This window comes from Scyliorhinus canicula, chromosome 23 (genome assembly GCF_902713615.1).
Source record: "Scyliorhinus canicula chromosome 23, sScyCan1.1, whole genome shotgun sequence".
In the NCBI taxonomy this organism is placed as follows: domain Eukaryota; kingdom Metazoa; phylum Chordata; class Chondrichthyes; order Carcharhiniformes; family Scyliorhinidae; genus Scyliorhinus; species Scyliorhinus canicula.
The window spans coordinates 6,152,424-6,170,713 of record NC_052168.1 but is presented as its reverse complement, the minus strand read 5'-3'; the positions used below and the strand labels follow the sequence as shown (position 1 = coordinate 6,170,713).

The window sequence follows — 18,290 nt, the reverse complement described above, 5'->3', positions numbered from 1 at the left end:
GCTCTCTCCATCTTGGCCGGAGCTCCCAGATTCCAATTAAACCGGAGGCGGGATATTTTTGAGGCGCTCTTTCACCCGCCTTGTTAATTTTAATGTTTTTCTCATCCCAAGTGGTGTTTGCTCCCTCACCGAGCAGTGTCTCGGTTTTATTTCGATCCATAATCAGCATGTATCCTGCCCCCACGACCCTCGGTATTTAAGACCAGCTTTTGTTTTGATAAATGTCGGTCCTGTGGTGCGAGCGACTTGGGGCTTGGGGTCGTTACGGAGGAGGCAGCCCCTGGGGCTATGCCAAGGGGCACGTGCGTGGGCAGGAGGGGGCGGTGAGGCGGCAGGGGAGTTGAGGGAGACTTCCGCCCGTCCCCAGCCGCGTGGGGAATCAGCGAGTGGGACCCTCTGAAGCTGCCTTGCCCTGGGATCGTACTGTGCATCCCTGGACACGGTTATCCCGGGGCGCTTACCCCGCTGGGTCCACGTCTGCCAGGACCTTTAACCTCTCTTTAACCACCGTCGATGCCAGTTCATCCCGGCAAGGTCAAGACGTCCCGTTGCCCACCCTTCCATCCCCTCTCTCCCCCACCCCCGCGCCCACCCTCCATCCTCGGGACCGTCTCTTGTTTAGCCATCGGCTCCACTCCAGCATCGAGAGGAGTCCCTTTACTGAAATATGGTCTGTTCAATCCTTGTTGAAAATGTAAATTTAAGCTTTGCTGTCGATGCTTTAAAAACGCTGTTAAACCCTGAGGTGTTTTTTTTGTAAATGGATGTTTACTGTATTTATTTAACTTGTGTAATGTTCTGTCATTGTTCTGGAACATTCTTTGAGATTTTCTTGCTAATTTTTACTTACTACCACCTGATGAGGAAAATAATCTTCCTTTTTTTTATATTGTCCCAAACCGCTCCATTGTCCTGACCATTTTTATTAATTTATTCGTGCTACACGCGTTCCCAGATGAGTGCCATTGTATTTAACGTATTTACATAAAGGTCTGTGTCCAAACTTAGAGATATAGAGATATTCTGGTACCTTTATTGGCTGTGCCTCCAATTTACAGTGACTCTAAGCTTATTGAATTCAGGCGTCTTCCAAAGCTTCGAAAACCAGAAATCTGTTCCACATTTAACCTCTTGGTGATCTGCACCCACTGCCAGTGTCTAATGCCCAGGTTCCTAGCCTCAGCGGTCAATGCCCTGGGTGCAGCCTTCCCAGCAGGCAGTTCTCAGTGTGCCCATCTTTCGGACTCGAAACGTTAGCTCTTTTCTCTCCCTACAGATGCTGCCAGACTTGCTGAGACTTTCCAGCATTTTCCCCTTTCGTTTCAGATTCCAGCATCTGCATTAATTTGCTTTTATTGAATGAACTTGGTTTGTTCTCACTGGGACGACGGAGGTTGAGGGGCGACCTGATGGAGGTCTACAAAATTATGAGGGGCATAGACAGAGTGGATAGTCAGGAGGCTTTTTCCCAGGGTCGAGGGGGTAGCGAGGGGCAAGGTTTAGAGGAGATGTACGAGGCAAGTTTTTTTACACAGAGGGTAGTGGGTGCCTGGAACTCGCTGCTGGAGGAGGTGGTGAAAGCAGGGACGATAGTGACGTTTAAGGGGCACCTTGACAAATACATGAATAGGATGGGAATCGAGGGATACGGACCCCGGAAGTGTAGAAGATTTTTAGTTTAGACGGGCAGCATGGTCGGCACAGGCTTGGAGGGCCGAAGGGCCTGTTCCTGTGCTGTACTTTTCTTTGTCCTTTATTCTTTGCCCTCCGTCCATGGGCCCTTCGATGGCCAGCGTCCAGTTCCTCTCTCCTCTCCTCTCCATCGTCCCTTATCCCTTCCACTGAAAACTACATGCAGCCTGACACAAATCAGCTCATTATTATTTGTTGGCCAACTGGTGATTGGAAGGAGGGGGGGTGACACGTGAGTCGACCATGGGGTGCTTCATTCTCCTAACCAACAAACAGCAAAATTTATTTCTAACTCTGGATCACGAACAGGCACAATTTGTCTTTCCCTCTATAATTCCCTCCCGGATTAATACACGTGGAAAACTTTCGGGAGCATCTGGTGCTGACAGCCCAAGAGGTCACCAGTCTTCGCTCCACCAGGTTTTGCACGCAACACGCGAATGGCAGTACAGCCCTCAAGCACCCGACTCAGACGAGCGTCTGTAGAGGGAGGGCGGAAGTGTTGGAAGATTCCAGATGATTGAGACACTCGGGAACGGAAGGGACATCTCTCCGGGTGGACGATGCGTGCTTCGTAAAGTAATATTTCCCAGTTAATTTTTTTTGACCATTATTTCATCCCCTCCCTCTGCAGGATCCACCTCGCAGGTGCTTCCTCCCCCAGTCAAAGAGCCCCTCTGTCTTTCCTCATAACCGACCTTTAGAGAAGGAATCATTCAATAGTTAGTGATTAATCCAATAACTCATAGCTGCTATGGGAAGATGATTTTTTATAACTCGTTAATGGGATATGGACGTTGTTGGCTAGATTGGCGTTTATTGCGAATCCTTAATTGTATGGGGTGGATGTTTAAGGTGGTGGACGTGGGACCCCTTTGTCCTGGATGGTGTCGAGTTTCTTGGGTGTTGAGTAGTCAAGGCTGACAACATGGTTTGTGGGTGGCATCGCCATCCAGTGGGCATAGGATGTTACTGCGGCTTGGGAGAATGAGCCAAGAACAGCATCACCCTGTGTGTGTGTGCGTGCATTGAATTTACAGCAAAGAAACAGACCATTCAGCTCAACTGCTCTAAGCTAGTATTTATGCTCCAAATAAACTTCCTCCCATCCCTCTCCACAACTCAGCATAATCTATTCCCATCTCTCGAACTTCCGACATTACGACAGTGGCAAGATTTCAAAAGTATGTCACTGGCTATAAAGAGCTTCGGGATAGCCAAATGTTCCACATTCTCCTCACTCCCTGTGGGAGCGAGACTCACATTCTCCCACTTCTCCCCACTCCCTGTGGGAGCGAGTCCCGCATTCTCCCCCTCCACGTGGGAGCGAATCCCACATTCTCCCCCACTCCCTGTGGGAGCGAGTCCCGCATTCTACCCCCTCCCCGTGGGAGTGAGTACCACATTCTCCTCACTCCCTGTGGGAGCGAGACTCACATTCTCCCCACTCTGTGGGAGCGAGTCCCACATTCTCCCCACTCCCCGTGGAAGCGAGTCCCACATTCTCCCCACTCCCTGTGGGAGCGAGTCCCACATTCTCCCCCACTCCCTGTGGGAGCGAGTCCTGCATTCTACCCCCTCCCCGTGGGAGTGAGTACCACATTCTCCTCACTCCCTGTGGGAGCGAATCCCGCATTCTCCCCACTCTCTGTGGGAGCGAGTCCCACATTCTCCCCACTCCCCGTGGAAGCGAGTCCCACATTCTCCCCAATCCCTGTGGGAACGAGACGCACATTCTCCCCGTGGACCGGTTTTGCGAGCTTGGTAGACACTTGACAAACTTAAGTCGGTGAACTTTATTGCAACGATGAACATAATTAACATTAAATTAAACATGAACTTAAATACAGGCTTTTAAAAATAAAACAAATGTAAAATAAATAGTTAAATAACGAAACAGTCGAAGGAGCCACTTGATGGTGTTGACGGTGTCTGTGAAGGGGGATGATCACCCCCTACCTGTCGTACAGGTGATTCATTCGCTCGGCTTCCTGCTCTACCCCCCCCCCCAAGTTCCTGGGACAGGGTGGGTGGAACGGCCACCGGGATTGGCTGATAATTTGACCAATGGGAAGGGCCTGTGTTTGACTGGACTGCCTACCTGGGGGAGAGGGGTTACCTGAAGAGGAGGGCAGGGCGCTTGTCAATAAGAGACGCCCCCTCCCCCCCCCCCCCTCAACCTCCTGCCCCCACCCACCCTCCTGCCCCCACCCACCCTCCTGCCCCCGCCAGTGAGATAAGAGTAAGACCATTCCTTGAACCATCAGCAGCTCAAAGCGGGCGCTCCACCTTCCGCAGTGAGGAAACCTGTCGCTGATTCTGCGGCACCTGCGTTGCCTCTGTCTCTATGTCAGATCAGTGATTGCGCTTACAGAGAGGGAGCAGAGGCAGCACGTTGCCTGGGGCTGGTATGGCCGGGGCTGTTTTCCTTGGAGCGGAGAATGCTGAGGGTGGACGTGGTCGAAGCTACAAAATTATGAGGGGCGTAAACCGGAACCAGGGGGCACACATTAATGGTCAGGGGCGGGAGACTTGGAGGGTATTTGAGGAAAATCAATGAAAGGTGCTCCCAGAGGAAGGCTAAGATGGGAAAGTGGCCCAGGCATTGTGGGAAATGGAGTGAAATAGGGAATGTGGAGATGAGGTGAAAATCAGCCATGATTGAATTAGGAGGGTAGGCCCGAGGGGCTGAATGGCCTCCTCTTGTACTCTGCAGTTCACTCACCTCCTTGTCTGCAGTCCTGGTTCAGTCTACGATTCCCGTTCCCACTCGGTTACATCAACCATCAACCCCCCCCCCCCCTCGCACCCTCCCCCGCATCATCAACTCCAGATCCTGAAGTCTCACCCCCCCCCCCCCCCGTCAGCCACACTAATCTCAGGCCCCGCCACGTACTCCCCTCGGAGCCGTCCCCGCCCCACGGTCTGTCAAGTCCGGAGTTGGTGCCTCACGCCAAGGGGCCAGTCCTTCCCCCAGAGCTCCCTCGGCCTCTGGGTTTGCCGTCACAAGCTCACGTCCTGAATGTCCGTCGGTGTCCGAGAACGTTCCGGCTCTTCCGACTTCCCAGGCGGAGGCAGGGCGTCCCGCTGCGCTTGGTGGAGCCGGGCCTGGAGGGCGATCTCCACTTGCTGCTGACAGGACCGTAAACACTCCTGGGGGCGGGGGGCGAGGGAGGAACAGAGATTGGAGTTAGCGTCGAGCTTCCTCACGCTCCTTGACCCAGAGCTAATTCTGTACAAGCCCCGACTTTAATTATTTATATGTAACGCAACACTTGCATTTATATCACATCTCGTGAACTGTGAATGCCTTTACATCCAATCAGGTCCACGTTGAAATGTCATCACTTCATACATATTCGAAGCAGCCAATATCTGCACAGCAAGATCACACTAAATCTACTTTTGCGATGGCGATTGAGGGATAAATGTTGGCTCCAGAACACTGGGGTGAACGTACCCCGGTTCCCCCTTCGCGAAGTGGCGGGCGGGGGGGGGGGGGGGGGGGGGGATTTTCTTTCGCGCCCATCTGAGGGTAGATGGGGTCCTGGGTTTGGCACCTTTACCAACAAACTGCTCCTCCCACACCGCAGCACTCCCTCAGTTCCAACGCTGGGGAGCTCCCAGAGGTGCTCACATTCCTGGGTCGTGACGGGATGGGTGCTGTGGAGCCTCCCATCCGACTGGAGAATGTGGAATGAGGAGGTCACCTTCTCCAGAGGGAAGGGTCGATCATTTAGGACTGAGGTGAGGAGGAGCTTCTTCAGTCAGGTGAGTTTTTGGAATTCTGTGTCCAGGGGCCTGTGGAAGTTCAGCACTCGGGAATGTCGCAAGACTGAGATTGAGAGATCTGTGGACATCCAGGGAATTTAGGGATGTGGGGCTGGGGCAGGAAGGTAGAGTTGAAATAGAAGGTTAGAGCGGAGTGGCACGGTGGTTAGCACTGCTGCCTCACAGCGCCAAGGTTCAATTCCAGCCTCGGGTCACTGTCTGTGCCCAGTCTGCACATTCTCCACCGTGCCTGTGTGGGTTTCCTCCGGGTGCTCCAGTTTCCTCCCACAGTCCCGAAAGATGGGCAGGTTAGGTGGATTGGCCGTGCTAAATTGTCCCTCAGTGTTCAAACATGTGCAGGTTAGATGGGGTAATGAGGATAGGGCAGGAGAGTGGGCCTAAGTAGGGTGCTCTTTCAGAGGGTCAGTGCCGAGTCGAGGGGCCGAATAGTCTCCTTCTGCACTGTAGACATTCTATGACATCAATCCACCATGATCTTATTGACTGGCAGAGCAGGAATGATGGGCCAAATGGCCGCCTGCTCCTATTTCTCATCTTCTTGCGCCTCTGGAAGTTAGGTAGAGTTAGGAGTTATGGCGACGCCGGGGGAGGGGAGGGGAAGGAAGTCAACAAACAGCATGAAAGAGGGGAGACACTGAGGCCAGGAAACGATGATTTATTTTTCTTTATTTCAGGGGATGTGAGCGTCGCTGGGCAAGGTTGGCATTTGTGGCCCATCCCTAATTGCCCCTCAAACTGAGTGTCGCGCTCGGCCATTTCGGAGGACAGTTAAGAGTCAACCGCATCGCTGCGCGGGTCTGGAGTCACGTGTAGGCCGGACCGGGTAAGGGCGGCAGATTCCCTCCCCCTGAAGGGGCATGAGTGAACCAGCCGGGGTTTTTTTTTTAAACGCCAGAAAAGAGAGACAGCGCGACTGAAGGGTCAGCCGGAGAGGAGGTGCGCAAAACGCGAGGCGGAAATCCAAACCCCCCCCCGGATTCCACCAACAATGGCAGAGGTCGGAGGTCGATGGTGACTGGCTTAGTGGTCCGGCGGCTGGCGGGTCTCGGGCCTGTACTTACGGGATCACAGCGGATGGAGTGCGCGAGGCGGTCGGTGAGCTCCCGGTTAGCGAGGCAGGGTCCGCCCTGCCCCAGATGTAGGCCAGTAACCGCGGCGACGAGACTTGCAGCGCCAATCATGGACGGCGGGTACAAGGCGAATTCGTAATCTGGTGGGGGGGGGGGAGAAAAAAAACAAGGATCCCTAGAATTACCGCTTGACACTTTCGCCCTTTCCAAATTCCCCGTCTCTCCTCTCCCGGGGATCGGGGTCGGGAGTTTGGCTTTGCCCACCCTTCCACACAATGTGGGCCTCACGAGACCGGCTGCCCATCCCTAATTGCCCCTTTGAACTGAGCGTCTCGCTGGGCCGTTTCAGTGTTAGCCACGTCGCTGTGGGGCTGGAGTCACGTGTAGGGCCAGGCCCGGGTAAGGGCGGCAGATTTCCTTCCCTCCCTAAAGAGGGCATGAGTGAACCAGACGGTGTTTTTTTCCAACAATTGTAATCGGGGGGGGGGGGGGGGGGGGGGGGGGCGAGCTTTAACATTCCCGATTTTATGAATTGATTTTAAGTTCCTCCAGCTGCCGTGGTGGGGTCTGAGCCTGTGGCCTGCCTGGATCGCCAATCCAGTCTGCCCAGACTGGTGGGGATCCTGTGGGACTCTCCACTTCATCCCCCCCCCCCCCCCCCCCCCCCCCCAAAACCCTCCACCCCCCCACCAAACCGCGTAACATTAATTGACGTGCTGTTCCCTGGCCTGTGCGGGTACCTATTGTGCAGAGTGCGATGAACGTCTCTGTGTGCTTGCGGACAACCTGCTCTTTGACCCTCGTCAGGCCCATGGGTCCAATTAAACGCTCCACAAACTCCAGGGCGGTGGGGGCCGCGATGTCCCACTGCAGTTTGTTCAACAGCAGCAGCTCCATCGTCTAGAGAGAGAGAGAGAGAGACGGAAAGTGAAAGCTGACATCGACGCAGAGCCCAACAACATCACAGGGGAAAGGGGTATCACCGCACCCCAGGTCTGATTAGTACGTTTGCGGACGACACAAAGGTTGGTGGAATTGCGGATAGCGATGAGGGCGGTCAGAGGATACAGCAGGATTTAGATCGTTTGGAGACTTGGGCGGAGAGATGGCAGATGGAGTTTAATCCGGACAAATGTGAGGTGATGCATTTTGGAAGGTCTAATGCAGGTAGGGAATATACAGTGAATGGTAGAACCCTCAAGAGTATTGACAGTCAGAGAGATCTTGGTGTGCAGGTCCACAGGTCACTGAAAGAGGCAACACGAGTGGAGAAGGTAGTCAAGAAGGCATACGGCATGCTTGCCTTCATTGGCCGGGGCATTGAGTGTAAGAATTGGCAAATCATGTTGCAGTTGTATAGAACCTTAGTTAGGCCACACTTGGAGTATGGTGTTCAATTCTGGTCGCCACACCACCAGAAGGATGTGGAGGCTTTAGAGAGGGTGCAGAAGAGATTTACCAGGATGTTGCCTGGTATGGAGGGCATTAGCTATGAGGAGAGGTTGAATAAACTCGGTTTGTTCTCACTGGAACGACGGAGGTTGAGGGGCGACCTGATAGAGGTCTACAAAATTATGAGGGGAATGGACAGAGTGGATAGTCAGAGACTTTTTCCCAGGGTAGAGGGGTCAATTACTAGGGGGCATAGGTTTAAGGTGCGCGGGGCAAGGTTTAGAGTAGATGTATGAGGCAAGTTTTTTACACAGAGGGTAGTGGGTGCCTGGAACTCGCTGCCGGAGGAGGTGGTGGAAGAAGGGACGATAGTGACGTTTAAGGGGCATTTTGACAAATACATGAATAGGATGGGAATAGAGGGATACGGACCCAGGAAGTGTAGAAGATTTTAGTTTAGGCGGGCAGCATGGTCGGCACAGGCTTGGAGGGCTGAAGGGCCTGTTCCTGTGCTGTACTTTTCTTTGTTCTTTGTTCAGGATCTTTGACCTCCATCAATTCCCATTTTGACCCCTTTGCCTGTGCTGAGTCATCAGTGGATTTCAGCCAATGGGGACATTCCCGAGCGGAGCACGGGCACATTGAGGCACATCTGGGTGGTCCTCCCATTAAACTACCCGCAACCTGTGCCCCCCCCCACAGAGGGGCAAAGGTGAGACTAATTGGCCTGACCACTGTCCAGTGAGCTCTGATGGAAATGTGCGCATGCAAATATTTTTGTAAATAGGTGCTTGTGTGTGTCTGTATGTGTGTGCTTGTGCGTGAGTCTCTACTTGTGTGCATTAGTTTTTTATTTGTGTGTATCTGGGATGTATCTGTGTGTGTATATTATGTTAGTGTGTATGTATTGTTTGTGTAGTGTAGTCTGTATTTGTGCATATGTGTGCTGTGCATTTGTTTTTTTATTTTTGTGTGTATGTGTATGTACTTGTGTGTGTATGTTTGTGTATTTGTGTATGTGTGCATGTACGCATGTATTTGTATATATGTGTGCATGTATTTTTAAATTAATTTTTTATAGGATATGGGATTTGTATTTGTGTATGTGTGTGCATGTATGTGTATGTGTGATGTATTTGTGTATATGTGTGTGTGTGCATTTGTGTATATGTATTTGTGTATATATATGTGTGTATGCATTTGTGTGTTTATTTGTGTATATGTATGTATGTATTTGTGTATGTATATGTGTGTATGCATTTGTGTTTGTCTATGTATGTGCGTATATGTGTGTATATGTATTTGTATATATCTGTGTATTTGTGTATGTATATTTGTGAATGTGTGTATGTATTTGTGTATGTGTGTGTTTGTGCATGTGTGTATGTATATATCTGTGTATATATGTGTATGTATTTGTGAATATGTGTGCACTTGTGTATGTGTATATATGTCTGTATGTGTGTGTATGTGCGTATATTTATTGTGTGTGTGTCTGTATGTATTTGTGTATATGTTCACATGTATTTTTAAAGTTTTTATAGGATGTGGGCTTTGTATATTTGTGTATGTGTGTGCGTGTTTATGCATGTGTGTATGAATTTGTGTATGTGTGAATGTGTGTATGTATATGCATGTGTATTTGTGTATGTATATATGTGTGTATGCATTTGTGTGTATGTATATGTACGTGCGTGCATGTGTGTATGTGTATATTTGTGTGTATATACGTGTGTATATATGTGTATTTGTACATATATTAATGTATCAGTATTTGTTTTTATTTTTATGTGTTATGCATTTATTGTGTTTTTAAATAAATTTAAAGTGCGCCATTCTTTTTTTCCCCAATTCAGGGGCAATTTAGCACGGCCAATCCACCTACCCTGCACATCTTTGGGTTGTGGGGGTGAGACCCACACAGACACGGGGAGAATGTGCCAACTCCACACGGACAGTGACCCGGGGCCGGGATCGAACCTGGGACCTCGGCGTCGTGAGGCAGTAGTGCTAACCACTGTGCTGCCCCCTTCGTTACATATTTATGCCTCAGCTGGAATATTGTGGCCCGACTCTGGACCCCACACTTTCGGAATGATTTCAACCCCTGAGCGAGGATGCAGAGGAGATATTCCAAAATGAGGCGAGGGACGAGAGACTTCAGTTCGGCCGAGTTAGGGTCTGAACGGGGTAGATCAGAATAAACCTCTTTACTGGGAGAGCGGTGGCAATGTGGCCACAGGGAGGGGGGTGAGGTGGACAGCAGAGATACATTTAAGGGGGAAGGTGGAAAGACAGAAGAGGGAAGAGACGGCTCGGCTAATGGCGTGAGATGAACGGGGGTGAGGGGTGGAGTGTGCACACCACAAACACCGGCACAGGGGACCCAAGGGGCCTGTTTCCGTTCTCCAAATACCCTGTAATCCTCAGTAAACTTTTTTTAGCGAACTGGAGGATCATTAACCAGAGGACAGGGATTTCAAAGAGGGCCTAATTGGACAAAACTTTCCAAGAGCTGGCACACACCTGAATGGCCGAATGGCCTCCTTCTGCGTTGTTATATTCTACAACTATTCCTCTTTCACAGCGTAACCCACTTACAAACCCAGGCATAGTTCAGGAGTGATAATGATGGTTAAAGCACCCTCCCCAGCTCCCTCACCCCGCTGGGATCAGCAATTTTATTTATTGAGTCTCAATATGAGAGTCTCCTTGGTCGGGTGGTCATTTTCCCGCTCATCCATCTCTACTTGCTGATGGCCCTACGCAAAGCGGGGAAGGTTCCCCACGTTGTTGTTGTGTCCAGAAAAGGATTTGGGGCCTAGTGAACCCGGGATCTGGGGCCAAGTGAATCCAGAATCTGGGGCCTAGTGAATTCTGAATCTGGGGCCTAGTGAATTCAGAATCTGGAACCCAGTCAATCCAGAATCTGGAGCCTATTGAATCCAGAATCTGGGACCCAGTGAATCCAGAATCTGGAGCCTAGTGAATCCAGAATCTGGAGCCTAGTGAATGTAGAATCTGGGCCCAGTGAATCCAGAATCTAGAGCCCAGTGAATCCAGAATCTGGGGCCTAGTGAATCCAGAATCTGGGGCCCAGTGAATCCAGAAACTGGGGCCTAGTGAATCCAGAATCTAGAGCCCAGTGAATCCAGAATCTGGGGCCCAGCGAATCCAGAAGCTGGGGCCCAGTGAATCCAGAATCTAGAGCCCAGTGAATCCAGAATCTGGGGCCTAGTGAATCCAGAATCTAGAGCCCAGTGAATCCAGAATCTAGAGCCCAGTGAATCCAGAATCTGGAACCTAGTGAATGTAGAATCTGGAGCCGAGTGAGTCTAGAATCTGGGGCCTAGTGAACCTGGGATTTGAGGCCTAGTGAACCTGGGATTTGAGGCCTAGTGAACCTGGGATTTGAGGCCCGTGGACCTGGAGTTTGAGGCCTAATAATGTGGGAATTGGAGCCTAGAGAGCACAGGATCTAGGGCCTAGCGAACCTGGGAATTGAGGCCTCGCAAACCCGGGATTTGGAGCCCAGCAAGATCGGGGATTGGGGGCCGAGCAAATCTGGGGATTAGGGGCCTAGTATACCTGTGATTTGAATCAGGCGCCACGCAACGTGCCCTTGGCGACTTACCCGCAGCTCTTCCGGCCTGGACGAGTGGGCGGTGTAGGCGCATACGGTCTCCACCGAAAGCGGGAGCGTTTCCCTGAGCTTCGAGGCCAGGAACAGGCAAGCCGAGCCCAGCAGCTGCAACCTCGACTTCTCCAGCGGCACCGCCGACAAGAACCGGTCCAGGTAATTCATCGCCAGCGGAAACACCTCCTTCTCACAGTTTTCCTCTTCACAAACCTGCAGTTCGAAGGACGCAATATACGTATAGAGTTGATCAATGGCAACGACCCACATTTGTATCGCGCCATCGACGCGGATATAAAAAGGCGCCTCACCAGGAGATATTGGGACGGATCGGCCGGCCGAGGCCCAGTTTCAAGGAGCAGAAGGAAATGGGGAATAATGAAGGAAGATCGGAGGAGGAGACCCAAATTGCCAAAAGCTAACGGCGGCGTGATTAAATCGGGAGAGGCTCAGGGAGGGCAGAGTTGGAGGGGCGCAGGGACCTCGGAGGGAGCTGGAGGAGATCACAGAGATAGGGAGGGGTGAGGCAGCTCCCCCTCCTGATCCACCTCCGTCAGAAAACAAACACGGGACCATTCGGGACGCCACCCCTACCCGGGCGGGGTGGTGACGGAATGGTGATGTCACGGAGCTAGGCTAACACTCTGGGGGAACAGGTTCAAATCCTTAAATCCCACCGCGGAAAATCTAATTAAACCGGGAATTGAAAACCTAGCCTCAGTAAAGGGTGACTACGAAACTATCACCGATTATTGTTAAAACCCATCCTGTTCACCAATGCCCCTGGAGAGAAGGGAAATCTGCCGTCCTTACCTGGTCCGGCCTACATGCTACTCTGGACTCCTGAGGCAAACTGTTAACTTACCGCGCACTCGGGGGCAGCACGGTGGCGCAGTGGTTAGCACTGCTACCTCGTGGCGCCGAGGACCCAGGTTCGATCCCGGCCCCGGGTCACTGCCCGTGTGGAGTTTGCACATCCTCCCCCTGTCTGCGTGGGTCTCGCCCCTCCCCACAACCCAAAAGATGCAAAGACTCCACACGGAGTGTGACCCAGGGCCGGGTTCGAACCCGGGTCCTCGGCGCCGTGGGGCAGCAGTGCTAACCACTGTGCTGCCGTGCCGCCCTGGGTCTGAATATTTTAAGGCAGAGGGAAATAGATTTTTGATGGCTAGGTGGATTGGCCATGCTAAATTGCCCTTAGTGTCCAAAAAGGTTAGGAGGGGTTATTGGGTTATGGGGATAGGGTGGAAGTGAGGGTTTAAGTGGGTCGATGCAGACTCGATGGGCCGAATGGCCTCCTTCTGCACTGTTTGTTCTATGTATGTATCTATAAGTAAGGGTTGCAGGATTGTGGTGTGAAGGTCATCATCTTATCGAAGGACGGAACAGGCACGGAGGGGCAGAATGGCCTGCCCCTAATCCGTACCTACCTACCTTTTTAATTACGGGAACCAGATCAATACCTGAGATGAGTTTTGCAGGGCTTGGAGGAGAGAGGGTAACCCTTTCAAAGAGTCAGCATAGACACACTGGGCAGGATGGCCTCCTCCCATGCGGTAGGAGAGTTACATTTGCATAGCGCCTTCCTACCACTTCAGGGGATTCTAACGCACTTCACGGTCACTTAGGAACCACAGCAGCTGACATCATCACTTCAAGCTCCCGCAGACGGCAGCGTCAGAACGACCAGATCGTCTGTTTCTTTCGTGATGATGATCAACAAATAAGTATCTCTCCCCCCCCACCCCCCAAAATAGCCTCACATAATCTTTTACATCCACCTACAAGAGGGTCGACAACACCTTGGGTTCAAGGTCACGTCCGAAGGTCGGCGCCCGTGACAGTGCAGCACTCCCGGGAGCGCGACCTTTGACCCGAACCTGCTGCCTCGGTGTCAGAGGTCGAGGAGCACAGCTGACAAAGTCTGACTGCGCAATTCTGTCCTCTAACTCTCTGACACCGAAGGGCAGCGCGGTGGCGCAGTGGTTAGCATTGCTGCCTCACGGCGCTGAGGACCCGGGGTCTAATCCCGGCCCTGGGTCACTGTCCGTGTGGAGTTTGCACATTCTCCCCGTGTCTGCGTGGGTCTCACCCCCACAACCCAAAGATGTGCAGGGTAGGTGGATTGGCCACGCTAAATTGCCCAAAATTAGAAAAGATTATTTTTTTTTAAACTCACTGACACTCGATGATCTCAGTGTTATTGATCAAATTCTGAACTTTGTCGTCTCCATTACCTCATTTATTTCTGCTCCTCTCAAAGCCAAACCTCCTCGCCGGTTTGAAGCGATTGGGGCCAGGTTGGTCTCCCGAACCCTTCTCGATCATATTTATTTGTTTAGAAAGCGCAATCAGATTCTGAAGGGCTTATCGGAAATGACTAGTTGTGGAGGGCTGAGAGGCTTTCCCAGGGGGTGGGGGTGGATGACAAGATCTGCGATGCCCCTTGTAGTCAAATAGCAAGCCAAATGCTACGTGTTTTGCACATGAACAGGTGCAGAGCAGCCGGGCAGCAGGGGCGGAGGAAGAGACTGGGAAACATCAGCTTCCCAGCGGTAGTTTTGACTAAAACACCGGGCAAACCATTCCCTCCCACAGGAACAGTAGGAGGCCATTCAGCCCTTCCTAGCCTGTCGAATCTAGCCTAGCCTAGCGCAATCGAATCTTCCGACGATGTACCCTCAGGCGAGGGCTCGCAGACACGGGGAGAATGTGCAAACCCCACACGGACAGTGACCCGGAGCCGGGATCGAACCTGGTACCTCAGCGCCGTGAGGCAGCAGTGCTAACCCACTGTGCCACCGTGCTGCCCCAGGCATCCCAGATCCTAACTCCGCGCTGCGCGACAAGGTCTTCCCCTCATGTCTCCATCGCTACTTTTGAGAGCGTCAGCAGAGAGAATTCCCGGCGTAATATTCATACAGCTCGGGACATTCCCAAATCTCAACACATTCAAACACAGCGCCTTTTCCTTGTGTTAACCGGACTCAGCTTTAAGGTGGGGAAGTCTCGTTTATTGTTAGATAGTCTCTTTTTTAAAAAATATTTTAATTCTCCTCATTTTTCACATTTTCTCCCAAATCTACACTCACCAACAATAAACAATAATCAGTAACGAATATGTCAATCCCCATGTCAATAACAACAATCCCATCCTCCCACCAAACCCCCAACATTAGTCCGCATGGTCACATAAACAAATGACAAAAAGGAATCAGGAATCACCCAGAGTAACCATTAACACACACAGTCCCCCTCCCCCCAACCCTCCCACCCACACGCCCCAACTAATGTTCGATGTTATCCAGTTTTGTTTTGTTTTAATTTAGAGTACCCAATTATTTTTTCCAATTAAGGGGCAATTTAGCACAGCCAATCCACCTACCCTGCACATCTTTGGGTTGTGGGGATGAAACCCACGCAAACACAGGGAGAATGTGCAAACTCCACACGGACAGTGACCCAGGGCCGGGATTCGAACCCAGGTCCTCAGCGCCGTAGACAGCAATGCTAACCACTGTGCCACCGTGCTGCCCTTGTTATCCAGTTCTTGAAAGTGCAGAATGAATAACGCCCATGAATTGTCTGACCCCCTCCATCCTTCCCCTCAGTTCAAACTTAACCTTCTCAAGAGTCAAGAATTCCAGCAGGTCCCCCCGCCACGCCAGGGCACAGGGTGGAGAGGCTGCTCTCCATCCCATCAGGATCCGCCCTCGGGCGATCAACGAGGCGAAGGCTACAACATCTGCCTCCGCACCCGTTTCCAACCCCGGCTGGTCTGACACCCCGAATATGGCCTCCCGGGGGCCCGGGTCCAGTTTCACGTGCACCACTTTAGAGATTGCCCTAAACACCTCTTTCCAGTAATCCGCTAGCTTTGGACAGGACCAAAACATATTAACGTGATTAGTGCCCCACCCCGGCAACGTTCACACACATTTTCTACTCTTTAAAGAATTGTAAGGTTTGCTCTGTATACCACCTTCAGCTGTATCAGCCCCAACCTCGCACACGAGGTGGAGGCATTCACTCTCCGGAGCACCTCACACCAGAACCCCTCCTCCAGACCCTCTCCCAACTCTTCCTCCCACTTTGCTTTGATCCCTTCCAGTGGTGCCTTCTCCTCTTCCAAAATAGCCCCGTAGACCGCTGACACTACCCCCTTCTCCAGCCCCCCCCTGTCGTCAGTACCTCCTCCAGCAATGTGGAGGCCGGCTCCACCGAGGAAGCTCTGTATCTCCTTCCTGGCAAAATCCCGAACCTGCATGTATCTAAACACTTCCCCCTGCTCCAGGTCCTTCAATCCTGCAAACCGACCCCGAAGAAACAAATCTTTTAGTGTCTTGATCCCCCTTCTCCTTCCATTTCCGAAAGCTTCCATCCCACCTCCCCGGCTCAAATCTGTGGTTCCCCCGAATCGGCATTTCCCCTCGACCCTGCCCCCAACCCGAAGTGTTGGCGAAACTGCCTCCAAATTCTCAAAGAAGCTATTATTACCGGACTCCCTGAGTATTTCCCCGGTAGATAGTCTAGTTAATTGTTAGTCCAGTTAATTGTTAGTCAGTCTAGTTAATTGTCTGCGCCGCTTATCTTGTGATTTGTGGATGAACATGACTTAAAAAAGAACTGATTACAGATACCCTGGGTGGGATTCTCCGCCGGCAACGCACTCCCCTACGGATTTTCCAATGGCGTGGGGGGGGATGGCCAGAAACCCCATTGGCCGGCTGCCAGGATGGCCGGGGGGGGGGGGGGGGGGGATGTGGCAGGACAGAAAATTCCGTCCGCCCCAAATATTTATTAATTGTACTATTATTGCCATTATATTATTTTCGACTCTCCTTAGACTAGATTCAGGTTATTGTAATGTCAGTTTAAATGTGTCCAGAAAAATCGGAACTATCTTAAATCCTGACGTGCGGCCGTGATTGGGTGACCGGAGAATTGGGCTCAAAGTATTTTTGTCCCCAGTATTCTCGGCTCCTCACAGTACCTCCCAGTACCCGGCACGGCAGCACAGTGGTTAGCACTGTTGCTTCACAGCGCCAGGGTCCCGGGTTCGATTCCCGCCTCGGGTCACTGTCTGTGCGGAGTCTGCGCGTTCTCCCCGTGTCTGCGTGGGTTTCCTCCGGGCGCTCCGGTTTCCTCCCACAAGTCCCGAAAGACGTGCTGTTGGGTGAATTGGACATTCTCAATTCTCCCTCTGTGTCCCCGAACAGGCGCCGGAGTGTGGCGACTCGGGGCTTTTCACAGTAACTTCATTGGAGTGTTAATGTAAGCCTACTTGGTGACACTAATAAATATTATTATGACAAACCTCCAACATCCAGCCAGCTAGCCTGCTCCTCATGTGAGGCTGAATTTCCGGCTGTATCGATGGAAACGTTCCCCTCGCTGGCAGATATTTTTCCTCCGTCTCCAGTAACTTTGTTAGAACCCGCTCCTGCAGGAGGCAGGGGTCCAGCCAGGCTCGACGCACCCCCCTCTCCGACCCAGTCCACAGCACCAGCCTCTCTGGTTCCATCTCCGTTCAAATCTTAGCCGGTAAACTTTGCAGCCCCCGCTTCAGCCCCTCATTTATATACCCAGAGCCACACACACACACACACACACACACGCAGTCCCTCCCCCTGGCCCTGGACCCACTATGGTGCAGGGTGAGGGGGTGGGGAGGAGGTCACACTCTCTGTGTCCAATTACATGGAATAGCTCCACATCGCACCTTGTGATGAATGGGCACTAATGCCAATCATCTCGATCCCGAGGGTTTGGTTGGCCGCCTCGAGTAGGTACCCTCGCCCCCCCCTCCCCTCCTCGCCCCTCCCCCAACACTCTGCAGCTCAGACCGTTTTCCTCAGCTGTTCTTCTGACAGAATTTAAAGGGCTTTTATTGTGGGTGTCTTTAAACCCTGTGTCACCACTTTCCTCCCCTGACAGCCCTCACTGAGACACCCACACCACCGTCCCCAACGGGGGCGCGTGACAGCCTCCAGTCACCACAACACACAGACTCGGTTAACGTGAACACAGCTACGGGGTGGGGAATGGGTGACACACACACACACAGACACACTCATAGACACAACACACACACTCATAGACACAGACACACACACAGACACACACAGAGACACAGACACACACACACAGAGAGACACAGACACACACACACACAGACACAGATACAAAAACACACACACTCATAGACACAACACACACACAGACACACAGAGACACAGACACACACACACACAGATATATAGACAGGGACACAGACACACACACACACACAGACACAGATACAAAAACACACACTCATAGACACAACACACACACAGACACACAGAGACACAAACAGACACACTCATAGACACAAACACACACACACACTCATAGACACAGATACACACACACAGACACAGATACAGACACACATATAGACACAGATACACACACATAGACACAGATACAGACATACACATATAGACACAGATACACACACACATATAGACACAGATACACACACATAGACACAGATACACATACACATGTAGACACAGACACACATACAGACACAGATACACACACACACATACAGACACAGATACACACACACACATAACACAGATACACACACACATGCACACAAACACATAGACACAGATACTCACATGGACACACACAGACATACACACACACACTCAGAT

General features: G+C 51.7%; 1 protein-coding gene across 1 annotated transcript; it reads right to left on the bottom strand.

The window, feature by feature from the left end:
- Window positions 1-4,624: 4,624 nt before the first annotated feature.
- Window positions 4,625-17,139, bottom strand: LOC119956453 (G1/S-specific cyclin-D1-like). The gene is made up of 5 exons (XM_038783712.1): window positions 16,901-17,139; window positions 11,581-11,796; window positions 7,295-7,454; window positions 6,546-6,694; window positions 4,625-4,845 (listed from the first exon to the last, which is right to left on the bottom strand). The coding sequence occupies exons 1-5, from the start codon at window positions 17,105-17,107 to the stop codon at window positions 4,696-4,698; spliced, it is 882 nt and encodes a 293-aa protein (XP_038639640.1). The 5' UTR covers window positions 17,108-17,139; the 3' UTR covers window positions 4,625-4,695.
- Between the last annotated feature and the right edge of the window lie 1,151 nt (window positions 17,140-18,290).

What these genes read in the sequence shown, in the direction of transcription:
- LOC119956453 (XM_038783712.1), bottom strand. Translation starts at nt 17,107, where the DNA reads ATGGAACCAGAGAGGCTGGTGCTGTGGACTGGGTCGGAGAGGGGGGTG. An exon ending in TAGCTGGCTGGATGTTGGAG is followed by an intron (nt 11,797 to 16,900) that starts GTTTGTCATAAT and finishes TTCGAACTGCAG; the next exon opens with GTTTGTGAAGAGGAAAACTG. An exon ending in CATCGCACTCTGCACAATAG is followed by an intron (nt 6,695 to 7,294) that starts GTACCCGCACAG and finishes CCCCCCCACCAG; the next exon opens with ATTACGAATTCGCCTTGTAC.